Below are 26,308 nucleotides of genomic sequence, written 5' to 3'. Positions count from 1 at the left end.
TCTGGTGGCTCTACGCTGAGTGACATGCCTACGGTAATGGTTTCCTGTAACCCAGGAAGCCATTTGCAAGCTGGGTGGTAACCATATAACCCCAAAACGGGGTTGAGTGGAGCCTACTGTGGTGCCCTTGTTGATTAGGTGAAGAAACGCAAATGCGGCATCCACCCACGAACCAAACATCACTCTTCAACGGGACAGCGATGGGCTCATTGCAAAGTTCGGCCCTGCAGGGCGGTTGCTTGCCTGCGGTTGACGGATCTGCCGGGCCAGACAGACACAGGTTTATCATCAACAACAACAATAACATTTTTATATCCTTTTGTAGTTTATATCTTTTAACTGTCGATGTGTCGATGTTAGCAACGGACTACAGGAAATGGAGGTGTAATGTTCAAAATATGTCGCCACGGATGATACCTTACATAATCATTTGTTTGCGTAGGAAGAATAAAAGCTCTGGCAGTATTCTGCATTCTCCATCCCTTGTCCTTCCTGTAAAAGCAAATACAAATTACATCAGGGAATGGGCCGTAGATTTGTTGGTGAATTAGCAAGCCTTAGTTCAGTACTCGATCACCATTAAGTTTTATTTCGCAGGAAGGAGAAGAGAAGAATATTACGGAATTTTCCCAGGCTTCTTGTCCATCCTTCAAAAAGAAACCCAAAATTATCTCACTTTTGTAATTCCAGGTGAGTGGTGGCTTTAGGTAAACAAACAACATTCGAATTTACTGTGGCCCCTAGAAGGAAAATAAGCATGCGTTAAAAATCCCGATTCTGATATCACCAAGTCAGGCTGAATGAAGGTAACAGGCTTGATACAGTAAAAAAGGTCGGAGAGTCTTTCATCACACTGCCCTTTCTCCAGTCACCCCTCTCCTTCTATCACCTCACTCCCTTCCCTCGTCTTCCCTCACCACTCCCCTCCTGTCCCTCCACCTCTTCTCTCCCCCCCCTCCTCTCCCTTCCCCCCCTCCCCTCCTGTTATCTCCCCCGTTCCCTCCTCTGACCCCACCCCTTCACTAACTTTACCATCCCACCTTTTTCCCTTTTCGTTATCACAATCCCTCCCCTACCTCTCCCCCGCACATCTCTCCCTCCCCAGTTCCCCCTTTTCTCACACCTCTCACTACAAGGCCTTCTACTATCCCTCCCCTCCCCTCGTCACATCTCATTCCCCTCCCCAACCTCACCCGTCCCCTCCCTGGTCGGTGTAATATATAAGGCTGGGGTGCGAGATGAATGTTACACTTCCTACAAGATGAGAATCACTGCACTACTGTTGCTGGCACTGACCGCCCTCACCTCCGCTGTATCGTACCATGGGTGAGACCACACTCTTCATTACTGTATATTTCCTTATGTATCAGGCTGATGTAGTCTTAACCTTATTGAATATTAACACACACACACACACACACACACACACACACACACACACACACACACACACACACACCCTGATAGTAGTTATCGGCTCATACAGCTGCGGGTCATAGCCAGGGCGAATTCGGACTTTCATAGTGTCTTAAACGTACTGAATTTAATCTTCAGAAACTCGTAAACAACAAGTGAAGAATAAATAACATTCCTATGTTCTGAAGCAGGCTGTACGGGGATCGTGTGTAGTGCAATCTCATCTGCTGACTCTTCTAATGGTGTGATTTGACGAGCCTTGACCTTATCTCAAGGTTTGCTAGAAATCGAGGTAAGTTTCTCGTAGGTATAGGAATTGCCTTCCAATATTCACGTTCCTGAAGTAAATATCTAATGGACAGAAGCATATACAAATGCAGCGATATATATACAACAGCGCCACTAACATGATGCAGCTTTAACCCGTAGCCTATTCCACACCTGACCTCCATACATCTCGCAACTTCAACATTGCTGTAAATGTCACTATAAAGTGTAACGATATTCTGGTGCGTTGCTTGTGATATCTCCATGTATTATGCACCTGTCATTACACAACGATATGGCCTTGCGAGGTTCCAGTGCGTTATATGAAGCAGTATAAAACCGTGCAACTAAAGGTTGATTCACAACTGTGGGCCTCATAATGTTTTCAGTATTTTCTTTACTAATCAGCCGATTGAAGTGAAATTTGGTACATAGTCTACTTTCTTCACTTCGTTATAGTTTATCCAATGTAACTCCAAGTTTTGAAATCGGCCATAATCAGTGGATAAACATGATTAAACCCGGATTTTCAAAACTATCCATTGCCATGGCTGCATTGTTCCTAGTAATATTTTCTTTTCCCAAACCAGTTGTGTGAGGCATGTTTTTAAATCCTTTTCCCTGAAGGTAACTCCAAAACTAGGGGAAAAAATCCTTAAGTACACAGTCACTTATCAAGTACGGCATGATCACTGGCCTAGTACAATTGACCAACTGATGCCCGCTCAGTTCAGCGATGGTGGAAGAACAGCATTCTCTTTTCAGCTTCTGTCTGCTTCATTCCAAATGTCAGACTTCTAAAATCAGTATATGACTGATATAGACCGAAGTTTGTAAGTACGGATCCGTTCGAGAATAATGTCTACATTGACGGTATTCTGAGGTCTCAGAGTAGTGAATCACCCTGTACAATGCTTCAGAGCATTAGTGGTGTGTTTCTAACATTTGCTGTAAATAGGCTATTCCTGCTGCCTTTATGACAACCCAGCAGCAGGGTAGACACAGATTCTAATTTGGAGTATAAGTCATTTAATTCAACACAGAGAAACTGTTTTAACAAAGTCGTGACATGCATTTTATTTGTTCATTGGTATTATATTCGGCAAATCTGAGCTGTTGTAGTGATATGAGTATCAAATGTCAAAGCAAATCAAGCATACCACCCACATAGATGCATACTAAAGCCTGCCACCAGAACCCGTGGGAGATGCTGTTGAAAAGGACAAATTGCCATGTGCTGTACCTGTAGTTGTGCCACTCAGGGTAAACAGAAGATAAAATGTGTCTCACTTGTCTGCTGTTTCATCCAAACTACAGAATACTGTCACCATGATGCTGTGGGCGATTATTTACTGATTAAATCCCGGATATAATATCAACCTCGTCACAATGGAGACAAACAAAGGTATAGGAGGCGCAAATGACAGCCTTCTCAGGTCCGTTTTAGTGTATGAAGTAAACCCTCGATATAACGAACTAATTGGTACCAGACCCTTGACGTTAAAGTTGAAAGCTAAAGCCGAACACCATGCTGTTCGGTTATTTCCCAAGCGTCGTGGCTTTTACCAATGAAAGATCGTTAAATGTAGGGTGTCATTCGGCCGTACACTCATACACAGTAACATACAGCTAGTTCTAAATGGCTCATTATCTCAATAACTGCTGTATTTACTAACTTATGTGTTTATTCAAACCTTTCAGGAAGTAATTGCACTGCAAATAAAGACTGCAAGTAGGCCTTGGGAAAATCCATGTTCGATCATCACGCCACACTGATCGGTGTTTCCTGCCCATCCATTCTTTTACCAAACAAAATTCGTTAAATGAACATAACGTTCAGCCAACTTAAGGTGGTCGTTAAAACTGAAATTGGCTAAAACAGAGTTCGGTATATCGAGGGTTAACTGTACAGTATATGATCAAGTTGATCATGTTAATTACTGATTATAAGATTATGTGATTTGAAGCCAGAATAATGCAAAACGTACCTTATACATATTTTTCTCAAAATGTTGCCTAAGGAAGGGGTACAGTAAGCCAATCTGTGTGGCGTTGTCCCAATTGCAATGTAAGTAATGTATTTGACTGTGGCTTATGTGAATATAATCAGCTTAATTTGATACTCTACTATAATGTTGTTTATTGCAGTCATGTGTGTTTGGCGCAAAATACCATGCACAAGAGCAGATGCATCACAAGAAAAGCAGAATAAAATTACATGTAATCTAATATGTTAAATTTTTCATATCTTTGCTACAACTCAGGTTCTAAAGACCTTGCTGTATCGAATTTAGTCATGTGTGTGCATCATTATAATATGAGTGAATCTGTGTGACCAATGTGCTAAAGGACTCTTTAACAAATGCATATGTATGTGTAACTCTTACTACAAAAGTAATATAATAAGGCTGTGGGTAGGCCAGCTTATTTGATAAATAAAACACTCATAAACATCATGATATTCTGACAATTCAGGAAAACATAGTAACTGTGAATATAATAAGCCGCATGGGATGCCAGCACTAGGGAGATAGGGAAAGTAGGTATATCAAGATGGCAGCCATGTGAGGATTGTCCTCACATCCCACTACGCTCCGAGATACCGGACCCGCACTCTAATATGAATCTTAGCCTGAGTCACACTAAGTGCCTCAGTGTAGTATGAGGAGTAAGGAAATTACTGGAAAGTTATTTCTCTTTGCGTAAAAAAATACCATCTCCACCCAACCAGCATGAGCCTCATTGGCCATTTTCATAGCCGTCAACCATATTTTTCGGACACTTTAATTTTGTTTGTTTTACAGGGCTTTGAAAAGAAATGTATTGCATCCAGCACATCCTATATAAGTAATCATGGTGCCTGTTTCAGGCAAAAGGTTAAAATTATCATGCCGTGTATGCTGGTTGAGACGCAGGTATTGTAGGATTCACAGCAGTGGCTGCAGTTGCAATGGTGCTGGATGTGGTATGGTGTCGAATAATTTGTAGCGGTAGGTCTGTGTGTCCGATATATTTAAGTAAGTGTATAAGGTTGTGAGTGTAACACTGTGTATGATGGCCGAAGCACAGGCATTGCGGGATGCAGTGCAGTGGTTGCAGCTGCAGCAGTACATGTACGTCCGTGTGCTTAAGATACAAGGTTGTGAGTGTAACACCATGTTTGATGGTTGAGGCGCAGGTGTGGCAGGATGCAGTGCAATGGTTGCAGCTGTAACAGTACATGTACACGTACGTCTGTTTGCGTGTTTCAGGTACAAGGTTGTGAGTGTAACGCCACGTACGACGGCTGAAGCGCAGGTGTTGCAGAATGCAGTGCAGCAGTTGCAGCTTGAGCAGTGGACTCATCCTCAAAGTCTGGGAGTGCCTGTCGACGTCCTGGTTCCTCCCAGCCTCGCTTACGTCTTCCTAAGTGGACTCCGTGCCAGACACATCCCCGTCCAAGTCAAAATCACCGACGTACAGGCGTGAGTCTAATGTTGTCACACTCACTCTACTATTGCCCAATGTTGTCACACTCACTGCACTATTGTCCAGTGTTGTCACACTCACTCTACTATTGCCCAATGTTGTCACTCTCGGTGCACTATTGTCCAATGTTGTCACACTCAGTGCACTATTGCCCAATGTTGTCACACTCAGTGCACTATTGTCCAGTGTTGTCACACTCAGTGCACTATTGTCCAGTGTTGTCACACTCAGTGCACTATTGTCCAGTGTTGTCACACTCACTGCACTATTGTCCAATGTTGTCACACTCACTGTACTATTGCCCAATGTTGTCACACTCAGTGCACTATTGTCCAGTGTTGTCACACTCACTGCACTAATGTACAGTGTTGTCACACACTCTCCAAGTTGTCATACTCACTGCACAAGTGTCCAGTGTTGTCACGCTTTCCGCACTATTGTCCAAGGTTGTCACACTCACTGCACTGTTGTCCAATGTTATCACACTCACTGCACTGTTGTCCAGTGTTGTCACACTCACTGCACTATAGTCCAATGTTGTCACACTCACTCCACTATTGTCCAATGTTGTCACACCCACTGTATTGTTGTCCAGTGTTGTCACACTCACTGCACTGTTATCCAGCGTTGTCACACTCTCTGCACCGTTGTCCAATGTTGTCACACTGCACTATTGTCCAATGTTGTCAAACTCACTGCATTATTGTCCAGTGTTGTCACACTCACTGCACTATTGTCCAGTGTTGTCACACTCACTGCACTATTGTCCAGTGTTGTCACACTCACTGCACTATTGTCCAGTGTTGTCACACTCACTGCACTATTGTCCAGTGTTGTCACACTCACTGCACTATTGTCCAGTGTTGTCACACTCACTGCACTATTGTCCAGTGTTGTCACACTCACTGCACTATTGTCCAATGTTGTCACACTCACTGCACTCTTGCCTCATGCTGTTGTTAACACAGCAGACTTCGTAGTGATTTCTTTTAGACGCTGCACCTTAATATTCTCGCGTTTTTTTATGTCTGATTTTCAGCCTATGGATCTGGACCAAAAGGAAGGTTGCGAGAGGAATATTGAGTCGCAGAGACAGAACAGGCTAAATCTTTTCATTGTATTTCATTTATATTGTTGACATGATAATCATCATAACTACACTGTGGACATATAACAACACAATGGACTGACTACTACCTACTCACTAAAGATTGATGCAGAACGTTATTACACCTCTCATCTCTAAGTAGGCCGGTATCAAAGGTGTAGTTTGTCGTTTTGTTAGGACTGCTGCACCCACCCACACAGGACAGTTAAATGCATCATGAATGTCAAACTGACTCAGTAATACAATCAGTCCTATTGAGAAACTATTTTGTGCGTGCGTGCGTGCGTGTGTGTGTGTGTGTGTGTGTGTGTGTGTGTGTGTGTGTGTGAAATGTTGCATATGTTCGGTGATAGCACTGCACACGATAATATTAGCATCATGATATGGCACTGTGTGGATGGTAACGATAAGGGGAGACCGATGAAAAATAGGCTGGAGGGTGTACGATCTTCCAGCAGTTTAAAGTCAGTGTTTAATTTCCATGACTCAAGTTGTATGTATATTATTGACCGACTGAAACGTTTATTGTTGTAAAAGTAAATAAACTGCAAATACAACAAAAGAAGCTGCTAGTCTTGCCACTCACCTTCAGCAAATGGAAATATAATTACATACAGTCAGTGGTTGCATACAGTAAAATATAAGAGAATTCATAATTTCTTTTACTCACATAATATATAAAACTACAGTAGCTACAGAATAAAATAAAAATAGGAAGTAACTCATTATCGTAAACATAAAAATAGCTTTTCTTTTTTTCTTTTTTCTTTTTTTTAAGTAATCCTACTACCTAAAAAGCGAGTTGAAATTGTCTCTGACCAATTTACTGTGTTGTATATTAGTTTCTTTTCCCTTAATTAGTACAGAAACTCAGAATTTGGTAGACGGGTTCGGCATTATCAAGAAAATCGACACGGGGTAACTCGACCAACTCTCATGATAACACCAACTCAGCCAACCAAATTCTAAGTTTCATTACCATTTTTAAAAACTAATAGACAGCAGAATAAACTGGTCTCACGGTTTCAGCTTTCTCTTTATTACTACTTTGTATACTTCTAAAACTACTACATTTCAGTCAGTAACATACATATAACTTGTTGCAACGAAAAGGGACACTGTGAGCCGTCAGAATATCCCTAACCCCCAAGTCTGTTTTTCGTTGATCTCTCCTTATCCTTTTCTTATTTCTCAGTCCTCTCCATCCTTTTTATTGATGGAAAATAAGGTTAGGTTGATGATATGAATTAAGTGTTTCGTCTGCATTTATTTTTGTACACAGTTCGCATTTCCCTGATCATACTGCATCTGTTGACCATGTGCAGTAGAGGGTGTAATTAGAGACAAACTGAAAATTGAAGTGTGTAGTTGGCTGTAGTGTGTGGTTGTGTGGTGTGTGTAGAGTGGAGTGTGTCATTGATTGGTGTGTAGAGTGGAGGGTTGTTGTGGAGTGTGTACAGTAGATGGTTGGTAATGTAAGTTAGGTGGTTGGAGTGTGTAGAGTGTAGTGAGTAATGGTTGTTTTGTGTAAAGGTGGAGTGTGTAGTTACTGAAGATGGTTGGAGTGTGTAGTTACAGGAGGTGGTTGGAGTGTGTAGAATGGATGATATAATTGGGTGTTGTGTGTGCAGGATCATCGATGAGCAGGCAGCCACAAGGACCGTCAGTCAGTCACTGCCCCGCGCCTTTGACCACACCGAGTACCACAGCCTGGACGAGGTGAGTCCCTACGCCATATAATACCATGGTGGAGTCTGATATTATTAAGTGCTGACTCCACACATTTATAGTCACTGATTCATTAGTGTTAAGCTTCGTATTGATCCATCTCACTTTTTTCCAATTTTTCTTTGCTATTTTGATGCCTTTCCAGTATCTTTGTTTCCTATTTTATGGCACATTTTGGTGTATCATGTTTATATACAGGATGTCCTGGGTGGAAGGGGCATAACTTTGGGAAATGATAGGTGAAGTATGTTTAACCAAAAAATGTTATATCATGTGCCTTAATCTCGACCGATACTGGGCTACAGTTACTGATAACATGGGCGAATTTTTGAAGTAGACCTTTTTTCACCCATAAGGTCATCAGTATCTGTAGCCACGTAACGGTTCTGTATTGGATACGTGCTGATATAACATTTTTTGCTTAGAATTCCCTTATCTAGCATTTTCCAAAATAATGCTCTTTCCTTCCGGGACACTCAGTATGCATTGAGTCATTCCTAAGCATCCTAATCCCAACACATGGGTTGGAAGTATGTTAGTTAGCTCTTCAGCTTTTGGTGCACTGAAAGAACTGATAAATTCTGTCATGATGCCAGTAGCCTTACTTGGTGACTTGTTGTTCACAGATCTACTCCATCCTTGATGGTGTTGAGGCGGACTTCGGTTCCCTGGTGTCTTCTTACATTGCCGGCACCACCTACGAGGGCAGAGACATACGTGTGGCCAAGGTAACTAGCTATATACAGGCCATCAGTATATTTTAGAATAGTGTTACATAAAACTGGAACTCTTCCATAAAACGATTGCAATAAATTGGGAGAACAGGACGAATCTTAGTGGCCAAGGTAACTTGTTATTTCTCACTGCAAGTGGTCCACGTATGCAGTCAGATGAAAAATAAATAATTTTACGTAATATTTGACAGTTAAAGTCCCTGCCATCTACTGTGGAAATTTTCAGTCGATGGCTGTTAATGGTGTCATGTGCTTGGCTCACGAATGGCTATGAGACATGCATGAGATGGACCCAGTAAGGATAACTTGTCTTTGGATAAGAGACATCTTTTAGCGGTTGACTGCAACTCAGTCCATGGTGTGAGTGACGGCAAATCGGATGGTTCCAGCAGCCAATCCGGCTAATGTACAGAAAAACTTGTCTGTAAAAACTCGTGGTTACTCCAGTAGGTAAATACATGTCTGGTACACTAACACTTTCAGGTGTCAAGTGGCGGCGGTGACACAAGACCGGTGGTCTGGATAGACTGTGGCATCCACGCCCGTGAATGGATCACTCCAGCCTTCTGTCAGTACTTCCTGGACCAGCTGACTTCCGGCTACGGCAGCAACAGTGACGTAACAGCACTCCTTGACACATACGACTTCCACATCATGCCCGTTACCAACCCCGATGGCTACGAATTCACCTGGAGCGATGTAAGTTAGACCTGGGGTTGGATTGACTACACTTCCGTTGCGAAGATACAATCAGAAGTCTTCCGTGCCTCACCCAGATACGGAAACTTTCTCTGCGGTGGGATTTACTAAACACTCCAATCTGTTATACCCCAACCTGTTGGCGATCGTGGCCCAAGGAAGGTCGGAAGCATGAAATTCGTTCATAACTCTAAAGATAATATTTTTTAGTGCTTACTTAAAACAGTTTTGTAAGTAACGTATCGTACTTGCATAAAATTGAGTTATATTTAACCACCAATGCTATTTTAGGTTTTAAGAAGGAATGTAGGTATCATGAAGTCTGGAGACGACACGCAGGAGTATGATGGCTTTCCTTGATGATGATCATTTGTGCTGTGAACCTGCGCTTAAAGGTAATCAAAATCTTATTCAGACTACTGACGAACACTTTCTGAGATAATAATTATTTTGATAAAACTGAATGAGACTTCCTCAATCAATGTATCATTCAAACCAGATATATACATAGAAAATTTTGGCCATGCTTGAAACACCTTTATACAGTATTATGATTTATAACTTAATTCCTGCATACGTTTGTTACTTCATTTCAAGTTTCAACCAGGTTTCTGAGACAGGAAATATTCAAGTTGTGTAATAATCTATGTATGGCCGGTAAATTGAGACAAGCGAAGAGAAATGAAGCAGACACAGTGATTAACGCATCAGTCATAGCTTCCCTCACCACTTGATAAATTGTTGCAGTGTCAAAATTTAGACAGGAATCAATGCAGCCATGCCACTTTCATGTATTTTAAGGAAACTCCCTTTGCCCCATTTGTAACCAAGACAGTCGCACCACCAAGTGTTTATTGATTGATGGTTTCCACTCATTTCAAACTACAGCAATACGATGATTGGCTTTGGAGATCATTGACGACACCACTCACATTTATTTTCTCCATAGTCTAAGAAGTCGTAGAAGCAGACAGAAAATAACACCATAGAGAAATTCCGTAGCTGTTCGTAACTGTGGCAGTAAGAATGATCGTATCTATAGTCTTTCTGAAATATCGAGATCGTTTGGGCATTGTCCCTCACGAGAATTCACCCACCCTCGGTGCTGCCGAATCTTTACCAACACACACCTCTCTCTCATGTCAATTATTTAATACTTCTAAATGAAATTTATTTAGTGTATATATATATATATATATATATATATATATATATATATATATATATATATATATGTATGTATAATTCTCTAATAAGGCTATATAGTGTAAGAAATGTCTGTTGTTTTTAATAATAACAATGACTTTTTTTAAGTACCTCAACACTTGGCAACGTTGCTCTCCAACGCTGTCACGCTTGTAGGTGAGTCAGTGAGGGTGGGTCAGGTGTCACCGTGTCAGTCAGCAGGTCACTTCCTCTCTGACCGCCATCGAAGATGGAAGCTCCTACCCCTGCAACTCTAATAGACTTTTTATAGAACCATATAGACATTATATAGAAATCTCCATAAAATGTTGATTTCGTATGTTGAGAGAGAGAGAGAGAGAGAGAGAGAGAGAGAGAGAGAGAGAGAGAGAGGCAGTCAGGAAGCTCTTCCTCAAATTCTAATAATTCATAAAACCGGATATACTTTTTATAGAAATAAATCTACATAAAATGTAGATTTTATATGTATGCAGAGAGAGAGAGAGAGAAAGAGAGAAAGGGGGGGGGATAGTGAGCTGGGAGTGAGGGATGTCCCTTGAGCTTTGTTTCTAATCCAATATTTTGCCCAGTACAAAGTTTGGCAACGTCGCGGGTAGGGGAATGTCCATGAGGGACAACGCCCAAACGATCTCGATATTTTAGAAGGACTATAGGGGGTGTTAGTAAATCCAGGCCCGGAGGTGTGTGTGTGTGGGAATGATATCAGGTTGGGGTATGTAAGGTGAAGGTGCAATCAATTTCCCATCTTCCACACAGTAACCCATCAGCTTGAAACGACCCAGTTCCTGTGCACTTGAGCTATGGCTTTATCTTTGTCTTTGCCTGCACCTGTACACAAGAAAAGTGACGATTGTTGAGAGAGAAGTTGATTCTAAGTGTAATGTTATGGTGAATGAGGAGATTTGAATTGGTGAGAGAGTTGAAGTACTTGGGTGCAGTTATAGAAAAGGGAGATAAAGGTGCAGGAAAAGTGGAAAGTAGAGTGGCACGGGGTAAGAGGTTGGTGGTGCTATGAAAGTCTTAATAGAAACGGAGGTCTGAGTGAGGAGGCTGCGAGAAACTTAACTGTGGGAACTTTAGAACTCATTTAACATTAACATTCGGGTGAGAGGCTATGGTGTGACATAACACTGAATAGACAAGAATAAGAACAGTGAAAATGAAGTTGTTGAGGAATGTGTGTAGTGTGGGGAGTGGACTGGAGAAGGAATAAAGTGATTCGTGAAAGATGTGAAGTTAGGAATCTATGGACACCAGAGCTGAAGAGAGTGTGCACAGATGGTATGGTCACGTGCAGAGGACTGATGTGAATAGAACATTGGTGTTTGGTGCTTGTTGTCATAGGATGTGCTACAGTGGTCAAAATATTTTATGTACGAAATTTACTTTTATACATAGCCTGAACACAGCAGATTGCTAAGTATCTATCTAAATATCTATAGCCAGACGCCTTCATTCCCTAAGGGGTGGCCACAGACATATCGCCTCCATGTCGCCCTGTCCCCTGCCATTTCGCAGCCCTCCCGCCAGCTCACACTCCCCTCTCTCATATACCTCTCCACTCCATCCCTCCACCTCATCCATGGCTTCCCCATCCCTTTCCCCCCCTCCACCTCACTCACATAAACTCCCCTGGTCTGTCTCTCGCTCTCCATCCTCTCGACATGGCCAAACCACCTCAGGGTATTTCTCCTAACGCTTTCTATCACGTCCACATCGAAACCACAATGCTCCTTCCCGTCCTTTATTATCACTCTGTCTCTCCATGTAACTCCACATGCTTCTCTCAAATAACTCATTTCCACTGCTCACACTCGTGACTTGTGTCCTTCCGTCAAGGTCCAAGTTTCGCTTCCATACGTAAGAGTTGGTATCACAATACTGTTATGCAGCGACTCTTTCACTTACATGCTCACGTCCCTATTCCTTAACACTGCTTTCAAAGAACCAACAACCTTTCTTCTCTGTTGTACCCTTTCAAGCATTTCATCTTTCAAACTTCCATCCTTACTCGTAACACTGTCCAAGTACTGTACTTAAATGGACTCTTATTTTCCATTTCCTCATTATCCAACCTCACTGTGCATTCAGTGACTTCATTTCACTCGAAGACTACAACTTTGCTTTTCCCTACATTCACCTTTAGATTCCGTTTGTTATACACTCTCCCAAACTCATTCACTAAGTCATGCAATTCCCCCTCGACTTCACTTAACAGTACAGTTATCATCTGCAAACAACAGTACAGGGAGTTTCCACACACTGCCCTCTTTCATTAAGGCTGCTCCAACGTCCACTGCCCAACCTTGTATCTCTTTCTTAACTCCATTTAAATACAGAATGAACCATGGGGACATTACATATCTCTGTTTCAGTCCCGCATTGAGATAGGAAAATTCACCCAGTTCACCGTCCACACGCACTGCAGCCTTAGTCCTCTCACACTCATACCGGTATATACTCTTCATGGCATTCAGCAGCTTCCCATTTACTCCATTTATCCTTCATATTTTCTACATTCCTTATCTATCCACAATGTCATATGCTTTCTCCAAATCCATGAAGGCCGAATACGACTTCTTTCCCTTCTCTAGGAACTTTTTTACTAAAGATCTAAGAATGAATATCTGATCAACACAACCTCTTTCCTTCCTAAAACCTCCCTGTTCTTCTCCATCTAATTCATCTGTAATTTCCCTAACTCTGTCAAAAAGTATCCTATCATACACTTTTCTATTATACTAAGACGACAGTTCCCCTATGTTTACCACACACTTCTTTTTCCCCATTTCCTTTGTACATGGGAATAACTATACCTGACTTCCAATCCAAGACTCTACCTTCCTCCCAAACCAGTCTGCACATCTTCCATATCCATTCTACTATTATCTCTCCCCCATGCTTCAGCATTTCACCACACACTCCATCAATTCTGGGGCTTTCTCCATTTTGACTTTCTTTATTGCTTCCTCTACTTCCATCCTACTGATCTCTCCCTTCCGTCTCATCTCCCTCCTTCTCCCAGCCATTCCCCAGCCACTTACAGTATACTCGCATTACTCTCATTCTGTATGCACAACAATGCTATATAAATTTGTAAGCAGAGCAGGGTGTAACACAAAATTTATGACTTGAATTTAAGTCCATAAATCGCAGAAATGGCATGATAATGGGCGTCTGAGCACAGTCTCTTTAATACGTGTCTTGTCATGTCTGAGTCTGAGGGACGAATAGGGTTGTGGCAGTATAATACCGAATCCGTTAGCCAGATTCTCAGCTTCATTACCAAATTTAGAAAAATACTGGGCAACACAGTGAACTGGTCATATGCAGCTTTAACTTGTTGTTTAGGCAATTAGAATATTATAGCAAATATGACAATGATTCAAATAATGAATTGTATGCATCACAATATACGGTAAACAAGTGTTTGAGAAAGCCAGGTATGGGGATTACTGAGGCCAGACAACTGACAGTGGATCAAGCTTATTGAAAGGATGTGGTGGGAGTGTGTTACAGGAAATTGACAGTCGTCGGATTGACGCTAGCTGGTAGGTGGTATGAAGCCCATAAGTGAGGTTGTTTATACCTATGAGATGGGTCAGGATTCAGAGAGTTTCAGTAGCTTTTGAATTAGTGTGAACCATTTGCGTGGGCAGAGTGGTTAATTTTTCCCATCAGGTTTTTCCTTGCTGCCTGGACCCTACCTGAACTCAGCCTTAGATGGCATTACAGATATAAATGATGATGATGATGTGAAAATCAGCTTTCCAAAAACTTCGATATTTTTTTCGTTTTCATTAATCGGACGCTCCACTGTACGTTGACCAAACTTCACCAAGACCTCATTATTATTTGTTATTACTTATTAGTAAATATATTATTTGGATGTTAAAGGCACAGCACCAGCTGATAGAAGTTCAGGACCCGCAGGACAGGCTGTCAAAGCTTCTCTCGCTGTAGGATCCGTGAAGAAAACCATCTACCTAGTGTCTGTTGGTTAGGCAGCGCGACAACAAAACACGCCCATGTGTGATGATCCCTTGGTCACTGCTTCCTTTATGGGTTCCTCTTTTTTGGCGGTTTTCTATTTTAACTAATTTTTGAAATCCTTTGTGGGTTGATTTAATGTTGTAGGTTGTCGGAAAGGAAATGTTAGATGGTAAATAAACCTCATCTCTCCAAGTCAAAGTATATTATAACGTACGTACACAGATTACACTCCTTCATCATATGCAGCAAGAAACAGTGCTCATCCTCACCACAACACCTGCTTGTCTTTTTCATAATATATCTGGTGCAGGTACGGATGATGTTAGTATAATTTTAAAAACCATATTTCCCACCACCTACTACAACAACCCACAAAGGAAAAAAAAAGAACTTAAAAAAAGCTTATATGAAGACCCCATTATGTAAATATTGTTCTCTCTCCGCTAGTTGTTTCGGCTAAACAGTGAACATGTTGACCAAAAAATGCCCAGTGTCATGTCATAAGATATGTAGCTATACATAGATACAGTAATCGTAGTACATCTGATAGGTAAATCTAATCCCGCTGCTTCTTCATCTTCGCTTTCTCACAGGATCGGCTGTGGCGTAAAAATCGTGTGCCGAATGATGGCGGATGTCATGGTGTTGATCTCAACCGCAACTTTGACGCTGCCTTTGGCGAAACTGGAGCCTCTGGCAACCCCTGCTCTGATACTTACTACGGTGAGGGAGGTCAAGGAGTGTACTCTTATAGTTTTAATAGACTTTCAAGCATCTTTCATCCTTAACGATGTATTTAGTGTACACGGAGTCCCAGGAGTTGTACTAACTTTAGAAGGTGATTCCTGAGGTCATTCTAAGACATAAATCTATGTTTTACTCTTTAGTTTAACTGTTTATAGTGTATTGTTTTATTTTTCTTTGCGTAGTCTCAGTAAAAATGATGCAGTGAAGTGTATTGACGAGGGTAAAACGGGATGCAGGTGGTTAATTACTCCCATAGCCACCATTCTCGTTTAAATGTCTTTTTTGCTCCATAACCGTCGCGTATGAGACGGATGTTCGTAGAGTATTCGTTGTCTTAGAATGACTTGGAATCACCTGAAGTTAGTAGGTCAGCTCCTGGGACACCCTGTATATGCGTTTAATATTATCCTCTGTGGTTTGTATTATGTTATATCTACGCAGTTTGCATACTGATGGACCATACACAGAAATAAATTAGTAGCCTAAGGAGGTTGTGATAGGGAGCCCCCAGACCTGACAGGAATGCAGCACGAAATATGAGGCTGTTACACCAAGGCGCAGCGAGAGGAAAGTTACGCGTTTGGTCCAGTTTGCTTTTTTTTTTTTTTTTTTTTTTTTCAGTCTGTCCCTTTTTCTGTGTGTTGACAATATTATTAAAAACGATTATTGGATAGAATTGCACCAAATTTGGCATAATGATTTAGGACCATCAGAGAAAGATTAATTTCTGGCCGAAGAAGTCATCGGTATTAGGTCAGGGGCAGTGTCAACTCAGTTTTGACCCGATTTGACCAAATCTGGTAGAAGGGTTGAGGAATAAGAAAGGGTGATGTGAGTCAATTTCGAGAACAAACGGATAAAAGTACACGACTTTAAAAGACACACTGGGAGGTCAGACATAGCGTAAGGGTTAAGGGTTAGACGATTATGTACTAAATCTTATTTTCAGAACCATGGATCAAAGATCAGGGTCACAGGGTAAGGTCTGCATAAACAGATTTGACCCAGAGTGAACCAACCGTGATGGATGGGATAATGGTGACATGGTTCGGTATAGATGAAGTAATTTTGTTTTGAAAGCAATCGGCCAGAGGTCTAGGACATTGTGCAGGGTCAAACGTTGAGCCATAAAATTCACCCACCAGTGGTCGCCTGGCGTCCCAGCACCTTAAGTACTCATCAGTTGCGAAGCATGATGACGAATCCTCGATAGACAGCAGAACAGAGGCGAGGAATGTACTTCAGTTCATTACTTCTACACAGTTATTTTCCAGCATTTTTAATTGCCATACTCCTAAACCACAGGTGCCACCGTTCGTGTGGATGGGCCTTTAGACCGCTTTTACGGCGCGGAGTTACACTCTCTGATTTGTTTAGCATGAAGCAAAACAAATGTCACCAAAGTGTGTTTTTATTTCCCGCACCATAGAACAAAATTCTCCTCTACACTCTTGTCATCAGTACCTTCACCATCACGACCACAAAATGATTTTTTTTTTTTTTTTTTTTTGGGGGGGGGGGCCGGAAGAGGTTTGGCCGTAACCAAAGTTATATAGGAATCCTGTAGCGTCTCTTTCTATGTAATTTATTTTGCATATACCGTAACATGCTTTTGATTGTTATTCCTGAAGTAGAAGTCGAGGACCTTGAGGCAGCTGATGAGAGTGAGTTGTTCCATTCGTCCCTGAATTAGTTCGCAATATACTGTATAGGGCAAAGTTACCCGCGTTTTATAATGACTGATGTGTCAAAGGAATTCTCTCAAGCTTACTATCTCCTCTTGGTGTGACACGGTGAAATCAACTCCAAGAAGAATAAAAGTTTAGGTAAATCAGATGGGAGTCCATTGTTATGTCCCACCTGCGTTAGAGCCTGCCAGCCAACCAGTGGCCGACACCCTCACATATCCCGCCCACTCTCAGTGCACCCCAGGATTTGAATACAGAGATAGGTAGGTAAATATGTAGATAAGTAAGTAGGTAGGTACGTAGGTAGGTAGGTAGGTAGAGAGAGAGAGAGAGAGAGGGTGAGAGAGACTATTTATGGCAAAGGAATAAGATAAACTTTAATACCATCCAATGAGAGGATCACATAGTTTACCACTGGTTGTAAAACCTATACTCAGTTTTTTTTATCGAGGCGAAGATGCACTTAACAGATTGGTGATGATTGGCTGAATGCAACGTTACTTCATAATCTCTTTACTCGTTGGCATTATTAATTGACAACATATCTCTGAGGGGGAAATTTGGGTTAGTAAATGTTATTCGGACATGTTGCATTTAGCCAATCATCACGAACGTGTCAAGTGCATCTTCGCCTTAACAAAAATAAAATGAGTATAAGATCAACACATAACACCCAGATAACTGCACTCGACAAGGATCATATGAACCTTTGTCTTCGGCACTGGCACAGCATCACGCAGCTAATATCATTCCAATATCGACATCAGCAACACGCGAGAGGGTACTGAGTGGTTATGTGCAGAATAAATGGTTAAAAAAGAGGTGTTTGGAAATGTCAGAGCCAGGGACATTGATGCGACCCTATACCGTATCCTGAACAGGCACATCAGCTTTCTCGGAGAAGGAGACGCAGACGGTGAGGGACGCATTGGGGGCCCTGGGCGATCGTGTCGTCATGTATTACAATATGCACTCCTACTCCCAGCTCTGGATGTTCCCCTACGGCTACAACTATGACTTGCCCGCCAACTACGACGAACAGGTAAAATACATATACATTATTTTCCCTTCGACTTGGCCTTATATTGCGCTCTCTCCGTCATGAATGTTGAGCTGAACAAAAGATAGGTAGACAATGCTGGTAGTCACATAGTGAAGTGCATTGGCAAGGATGAAAAGCCATTGTATTGTCTTTTTCAGCCACAGGTACTTGAATTAAGATACAAATGAACGTAAATCTGGACCAAGTTAAAGTGAAAAGAGTGTGGGAAAAGTTGACCTCAATAGGCAAACGTCGTGAGTGTGAGAACTGGAGTAAGAGCAGTGGAAACAGGACTGGTGAGAACTGTGTGTTGTATGAGCTGATTGGAAAGGGTAAGAGAACCACAGTGGTTCGTGGAAGATGTGGAGAACGGAGGCATGTTAGTAATAGAGTTGAAGTGTGTGTATTTAGACAGTAGGGTTATATGGAGAGAACATATGTAGACAGGATGGTGAAACGGGTACATGAGTGAATTTTATGGGAGAACGATTTGTAGACAGAATGGTGAAACGGGTACGTGAGTGAGTTTCATGGGAGGAGGATTGGTAGATAGGATTGTGAGACGGGTTTATGAGTGAGTTTCATGGGAGGAGGGTTGGTAGGTCAAGCAGGTGGGTGGATATGGCGTATGAGTGTGTCAGAAAGCACGGAATTAAACCTTGTGAAGATAATGAATTGACAAGGGATCGCAATGGTTGGATGAAGTACGGATATAACTGTCATGGGGTTGACCCCTTTATTCTTAGTTATCTTGTGAATGGAATGACTTCATTTCATCGGTGTGAAGTGCATTTATAATCTCACACACACACACACACACACACACACACACACCTCGCCTCGTGCGTCATCGGTCTTGAGGGGTTAATCCCGAGGATCCCTCGGTTCCTTGTATGGGACGGCCCTGTGGGGGGCGGTCGCTTGCCTGTGGTTGATGGGTGTGGTCAGTCAGACAGACCGGAGATGATCAACAACAATAACTCTGGCACTGACAAGGAACCCACACGTGGTGGCGCTATGTAGCATGGGTGGAGCGAGGCAGGTGGGGCGTCCACCCGGGACCCAATATTTCACTGCATCACGGTGTGGGAAGGACCTTGGTCCAATCTTGATGAAACTCAATTAGCCACAGTGGAACGTCGGTTCCCTATAGGGTGTATATACTATACCGTACCCGTAGAACGGCTCCACAGAAGCATTTACTAATGTGTAGTCGACTGGTCAGCTCGGTCAGACAGACCTGGGTTGCGTAACAGCAACAAAACCATTTTTACTCTAACTTAGCCTAAAACTGACATCACAGAAGGGTGCCACAGAAAGATTGCACAGCCGTAGCATTGGCTTTCGTACTGCTGAGCTACGCAGAATTAGCTAGAGAAGGCCGAAAATCTGTGGAAAGTGAAGGCGAGAGGTATAGTGTTGGTGGTGCCAGTACTTATACAGTGCCTGTGTTGACAGAACCGTGTTGCCGGGGTGGGTGTGGCAGCGCTGGAGGCTGTCCATGGCACACCCTACGAGTATGGCCCCATCGCCAGCACCATTTGTAAGTACTGGATTGCTCCCTTGTGCCTCTGGTCTCCTCTGTGTAGGGCAGGAGGGCTTCTTGCACATCTTTTTATTCATTTGTTTCTGCCCGCAGCACCTCACAAATTTCTTCCATGTTAAATTTTTAATATCGACAGAATTTACAGCAATAATGTACAGGATGATTAGGTGAAAATGTAGGAGAATTCCCATGCACTTATTTTTTTTCTTATTTAGCTGTAGCGTATTTATGATAATGGCACTTTTTAAAAGTTGCGGACAAAGGGCACTTTTGAAGGTTGAGCAAGATTATGCAAGACCATCAGATTTACAAACTGTGGCAAAATGGCACGACGCCTTGTAGTTCTATTATGTCGACTTTGTACCAAGGTTAATCTGTCCCCAGTGGTTACGTTTCTGTTAACCTAGCCTAATCCTACCTAGCTTATCCTAATTTAATCTAACCTAACTTAACTTACCCTAACCTAACCTAACCTAACCTAACATATTAACCGAACCTAACAGAAACGACAGAAAGCCGAATGGATTTTTAGATATAGTCGCGGCGCACGACTCTGAGGTTGTCATTATCGCACCCTGGCAACCTACCATTCAAAAGTGCTTCCGATTTCGTATCATATTTTACACGAATCATATTTTTAGGCACGAATGTATTATACACGGATATGATTGTACACGAACATATTATACACGAATCACATGCGTCTCATATTATACACGAAATCACACGCATTTTTTAATGATAGGTTGCCAGGGCACGATGATATCAACCTCTGAGTCGCGCGCCGCGACGTTAATGGCCTATGATGCTTATTGTCATTGGATGTACTACTATGAAGGACCTAATCATCTGGTATAAGAATCACCAAATTATATATATATATATATATATATATATATATATATATATATATATATATATATATATATATATATATATGGTAGATACAGTACACAGTGTATCGATAATACTTCTATATTTATCCTGGTATAGACAGCAAATTGCCAAGTGAACCATATGAATATAATGAATAAACATAATGGATAAAAACAAAGCATGGACTGAGAAGTAACGTAAGATTTGAACTGAAATATATAAATCACTGAAATGGGTCGATAATGAGCGTCTGGGTACCACCATCGAGTCGAATCTTCCTACCATATTCTGAGTTTCATTACCGAAGTAAAACATATAACAAATTGGTCACACGCAGTTTAGCTCGCTTTTTAGGCTTTAGGATTATGATAAGAAATATAATAATGTTGAAAATGATGAGTTATTTGCTGCACAGTGTACATATGTGTTCACGGAATAGGACACTGGGAGTTGTTGGAAGATTGCTCACTCTCCAACCTAGTTTTCGTCGGTCTGCCTATATCACGACCATTTACTATACTGTATATTATACCATGGTGTTCCTAAGTATTAGCATTAGTGATTTCGGCGGATATTGGCTGCCATTAGTAATTTACACAACTATGAAAATTTTACTCCTAAATTTTCCATCGTAAAAAGTCTTCCATTGTTATGGGGAATATACTTTTTATCAATTCTTTAAGTCGTATGAGATGACAGTGAGTACGTTAGTTGATTATCCAGACTGAGTTGGGGTCCACGTGAAGGCGGACGTGTGAGTGAGTGTAGTACTATGACCTCACATATGCTCTCACCTTAACGCATTCTGTTATATCTCATTCGATGACATAATATACAGGTCCGTATTCTCGTGGGTATGGAAGCTCCCTGTCACCTTTCCCTAAGCGATTTACTCTTCTTATTTTACGTTACTATAGCCTACTCTTCCGCTTTGCTTAAATCGTTCTATTATCGCCATACCCTGCATATGTAAGGTACAAGAGGATAGTAAACAGTTAGATCCAAAAATAAATCGTAAAGGAAAAGGTGATAGGGAGCTTCTTTACCCGACCAGAATACGTGCCACAGACTGAGCACCTCTTAACACCCCTTCCATATCGATTTATTTTTGGATATACCTGGTTAATATCCTTATGTACGTTATTTATGCAGAGTATGGCGATATTTTAAGAATTTTTATAAGAATAGGTAACCCAGGTGTAATAAACAAAACAAATCGCGTAGGAAAAGGTGTTAGGGAGCTTCCTTAACCGATGAGAATACGGGTCAAAATGTGAAATACAGCGGCTTCAAAAATGTCACTACTTATTTTTGTATTTTGTAACCAGCTCTAATACAAGACGTAAACCCCGACACAAGACGTAAACCCTGACACAAGACGTAAACCCTGACACAAGACGTAAACCCTGACACAAGACGTAAACCCTGACACAAGACGTAAACCCCGACACAAGACGTAAACCCTGACACAAGACGTAAACCCTGACACAAGACGTAAACCCCGACACAAGACGTAAACCCTGACACAAGACGTAAACCCCGACACAAGACGTAAACCCTGACACAAGACGTAAACCCTGACACAAGACGCAAACCCTGACACAAGACGTAAACCCTGACACAAGACGTAAACCCTGACACAAGACGCAAACCCTGACACAAGACGCAAACCCTGACACAAGACGTAAACCCTGACAAGACGCAAACCCTGACACAAGACGTAAACCCTGACAAGACGTAAACCCTGACACAAGACGTAAACCCTGACAAGACGTAAACCCTGACAAGACGTAAACCCCGACACAAGACGTAAACCCTGACACAAGACGTAAACCCTGACAAGACGTAAACCCTGACACAAGACGTAAACCCTGACACAAGACGTAAACCCTGACACAAGACGTAAACCCTGACAAGACGTAAACCCTGACAAGACGTAAACCCCGACACAAGACGTAAACCCTGACACAAGACGTAAACCCTGACACAAGACGTAAACCCTGACACAAGACGTAAACTGACACAAGACGTAAACCCTGACACAAGACGTAAACCCTGGAGACGTAAACTCAGGAGACGTAAACTCTAACAGGACGTAAAGGCGTAATTTTTCGAAGACGACACGAGAAATTTACCAGTGCGATTACCAGTTATATAAAGTCTGTATAATTTTGTTTTAAAGTCCTACCCACGCAGCGCAATACAGGCTAGAAACCCACCATGTTCAAGGCCTGGATTCACTAACAAATTCGTGATCAGCTCTCTTGTTCCTAAGGCTCCCATTTTCAGAAGGAATTATAAACATGGCAAGATTCTGCATCAGAATTTCCCCTTCCCAGCTTCAAAAACAAATATAATGTACAGTAATTTTACCAACGTGACGAAGGTTGTGTTTTTACAGGAGAGACAAGAGGCATGGGGAACCTCTACACTTTCTCTTAGTCATCCCTCCTGCAAAAACAAATCATGGTTACGACAGAAAATTGACGAAGTGTGTTTCTGATTCCGGGTCAAAAACTTATAGAAAACTTTAGGTTCAACGGCCAGGTTACTATTCCTTTGTCCCTTCAATCCGAAAACGATTTTTTTCTTTTATTAATTTCTACCTCTGCACAATTTTATTTACTGTAGAGAGACGTTGAATTGGAGAGGCTAGATGTACTTTATTTACCCAAAGCTGAATAGTCTTCCTGAGGTAGCGAGAGTAGGTCAGTACATTATTTCACTGGTTGGCAAGGCTTTGTTATTTGATATTACCCCTTGTGATTGGCCAGGCTGTAGCGGCCACCGAAATACAACTAAATATATCAGTACTGGCTCTTCAGGTGCAGATAATGGTGTCCAGCGGCAGCAATGATTGGACTCCTACGTGACTTACTTTCTAGGACCATACAGTACATCAAGATACAGTACACCCCCAGGGTCAGCTCACTCAGGGTGCTTACAGGGACAGACTTTGGCCAACATACAGAATCAGTTTCTCTGTTCTAAAAACAGTTTATCACATCAGTGATGCTCCATGCCTTCCCGGCATTGGACGCCTGTCAAATGACCACTAAAACACTACAGATTGTACAGAACAATGCTCCACTCATCTTCACTGGCTGCACCAAAAGCACCCCTATAACCTACCTACACTTTGTAAAGAAAGTCTTCCCGGTTAAGGAATATCATGATTTGAGAAGCACATAGTTCTGTGCAGCAGTCCTTGCAAAGGCATAACACCCAACAGAACCACAAAGCACATCTAGGTGCGTAAGACAATCACCGCAAAACCATTATCAAATTCTCGTCAACAACATCCCACCTCCAGACATTCCAACACTAAAAATGGAGAAAAGCCTACATATTCACTTCAGGTGTTGGGCAGTACAACATTTCAGTCAGAACAATGTATTACAAACCTCTCCTCCCGGCACGCACTTCAGTCATCCTTAAGCAAAACTGAGTTCACCTAGCTAGGCTTAGATGAGGACATCACACATCCCTCCACAGTTACCAGTTCAGAATTCAGGTTGGGTGGAAGCACAGATGAGATGTTCATCCCTTGCAGAAAGGTCCACATGCTACAACGTACGTTATGAGGCACTACGGAGCACATACCACTGTAAGACACAACATAATCAGTGTAGGGAACCTATGGGACAATCCCAAAGGGGCAGGTCAACGGGTGTGCATACCCAGACAGACCATGATTAAGCAACAGCAACAACTACGACGTTTTCACGTCTGCATAATTGTCAGACCCTGCCAGCAGCAGGGGCCGGCTTAGGAACACAGTAGTTTTTGAGTCCCTGAGTCACTTGCTGTTCCCAGGAGAGAACTGGGTCAGACCAGGCCCCCACGGTTTCTCCAGCAATCTTCCTTGTGTCCAACTGGATGCTAGGCGATATTACCTGATCATGTCAGCTGTAAGCTGACGGGGTTCTTTGGGAGAACCTTTTTAGGTCTTTTAGGCCTTTCTCAGGCTCTTTATGTATTGTACATCAGCCAGCCTGATGCCCGTCATTCAGGCTGAGGCCTGACACCACCATTGCAGTTCACACTATTTTACCATAACAGTAGACTTCTCATGTGATTATGTTCACAGCCTCCAGATATATAAAATATATACAAAATACAATGTATGTTTCACAAAAAAATTAGTCATACAGACAGACAAATGAGCAAAAGCAAATGTACATCGTTGTCAGCTTGTAGACCCCTGACATCCCATAGCAGGCTGGGTGTATGACATACCCGTCTGATTCTCTCTCTCTCTCTCTCTCTCTCTCTCTCTCTCTCTCTCTCTCTCTCTCTCTCTCAGTGTGGCTGTAGAACTGGATAGGGAGACAATAACTGTTCTGCATCCTCCCTCTCTCCTTTCCCTAATCCCCTCTAATTATTGACATGTAAGTACAGCATATGAAACAAATATTCCTGTTTAGTTTAGTAGTGTCTTTTGAAGGATCAGGCAGAGACAACATGTATTTCACTACTAGCTCTTGAGATGCAGATGTCAGGCGGCAGCAACAACAGGGTCAGTGATGCTGTGGATATCAAGCACACTTATAAACCATAACTCTGTTGTCTAGTCCTTCCTGAAAAAACAGTTCTAAGCACAGGGAATCTATTGTATGTTTGTGAATTCCACCCCAGATATAGCGTCAGGCAGCAGCGTTGACTGGGTCTATGACTCTGCCGGTGTCCAGTACTCCTACACCATCGAACTGCGGGACCAAGGCAGCTGGGGCTTCCTCCTCCCGGCAGACCAGATATTGCCCACAGGAGAGGAGACCTTCGCTGGTGTCGTGGCTGCTATTAATGCCATCTAGACCCCTCAAGGAAGTCATGCATTTTATTGGCTGACCTTTGTTACTTCCAGAAGGTTTTAATCAACTTGGGGAAAGGATCAAATATTATTCACAGGAGAGGAAGCATCGGCTGGTGTCATGGCTACGGCTTACCCTCCATCAAGATAATGTAACTCACTACTGGTACTTTCAAACGATTTATTCAACTTAGGAAAGCTACATCTGACACTTCTGATTCAAAAAGCCAGTCATTAGCAAAATAAAAGCCTGTGGAAGAAGCAAAAACGAGGAAAACGACGCTACATTGCCAACAAGATGACATCGATGCGGCAAATGCTACTCTTACTCCTCAGTATTTTGGCGTTATTTTTTTTTATTTTTGTTATTTCTAGACGATTTTACCCAGTCTAGGAAAACAGTGTTAGTGAAGGGGTTGATGAAGGCTGTACCTGCCCTCCTGTGTTTGAAAAGTCCCCCTAAGTAAAATAACAACCTCTGAAAATTCAAAGATTCAAACAAGAAAGACGTCATCAGTGTGAATTAGAGTTAGACATAGCTTTAATCCTGTGCAGTGAAAGATCCTCCAGTAATTGAAAAAAGTCGTTTGTAAATAGGAAGTAAAAATAAACTGTCATCTGAGTGAATAGAAAAAAGTCGTTTGTAAATAGGAAGTAAAAATAAACTGTCATCTGAGTGAATAGGGTAAATCAGGCAACTCTCTTCAATCCCTGTGACGTCGACAATGTACCGGGCGGTTAAAAGAAATACAGATTACTTTTGAAATGTATCTTTTATTTCCCCATTTTTAGTCTTTTATTATTCTTGTCGCATATCAGATATTCTTGGACAGGTGGAGTGGAAGTGGAGTATCTGAAAGGAGTGTGTGGAGTTACGTGAGGACAGACAGACAAATGAGAAAGTTCGAGAGTGCTGCGGGAGTAATATTGATGGGCTGGAAGTGTTAGGAGTACCCTGGAGTGGTTTGGCCGTGTGGAGA

The 26,308-nt window shown here is 42.1% G+C and overlaps 1 protein-coding gene across 1 annotated transcript; it reads left to right on the top strand.

The window, feature by feature from the left end:
* Positions 1-1,261: 1,261 nt before the first annotated feature.
* LOC145413477 (carboxypeptidase B-like) lies at positions 1,262-25,332 on the top strand. The gene is made up of 9 exons (XM_080283177.1): positions 1,262-1,326; positions 4,935-5,147; positions 7,891-7,978; positions 8,614-8,715; positions 9,205-9,420; positions 15,213-15,342; positions 17,936-18,096; positions 19,555-19,639; positions 25,157-25,332. The coding sequence occupies exons 1-9, from the start codon at positions 1,262-1,264 to the stop codon at positions 25,330-25,332; spliced, it is 1,236 nt and encodes a 411-aa protein (XP_080139303.1).
* Positions 25,333-26,308: the final 976 nt, after the last annotated feature.

Source organism: Coenobita brevimanus, chromosome 12 (assembly GCF_032717465.1).
Source record: "Coenobita brevimanus isolate Jiangsu-jjx chromosome 12, ASM3271746v2, whole genome shotgun sequence".
Lineage (NCBI taxonomy): Eukaryota > Metazoa > Arthropoda > Malacostraca > Decapoda > Coenobitidae > Coenobita > Coenobita brevimanus.
Note: the sequence above shows the minus strand (reverse complement) of the source record. Positions and strands in the feature narration are given on the sequence as shown.

Bases quoted from the DNA above. Each gene is read 5' to 3' on its own strand.
- LOC145413477 (XM_080283177.1), top strand. From the start codon at position 1,262: ATGAGAATCACTGCACTACTGTTGCTGGCACTGACCGCCCTCACCTCC. The intron at 15,343-17,935 runs GTGAGGGAGGTC...TATCCTGAACAG, and splicing joins CTGCTCTGATACTTACTACG to GCACATCAGCTTTCTCGGAG. The intron at 18,097-19,554 runs GTAAAATACATA...CTGTGTTGACAG, and splicing joins CCGCCAACTACGACGAACAG to AACCGTGTTGCCGGGGTGGG.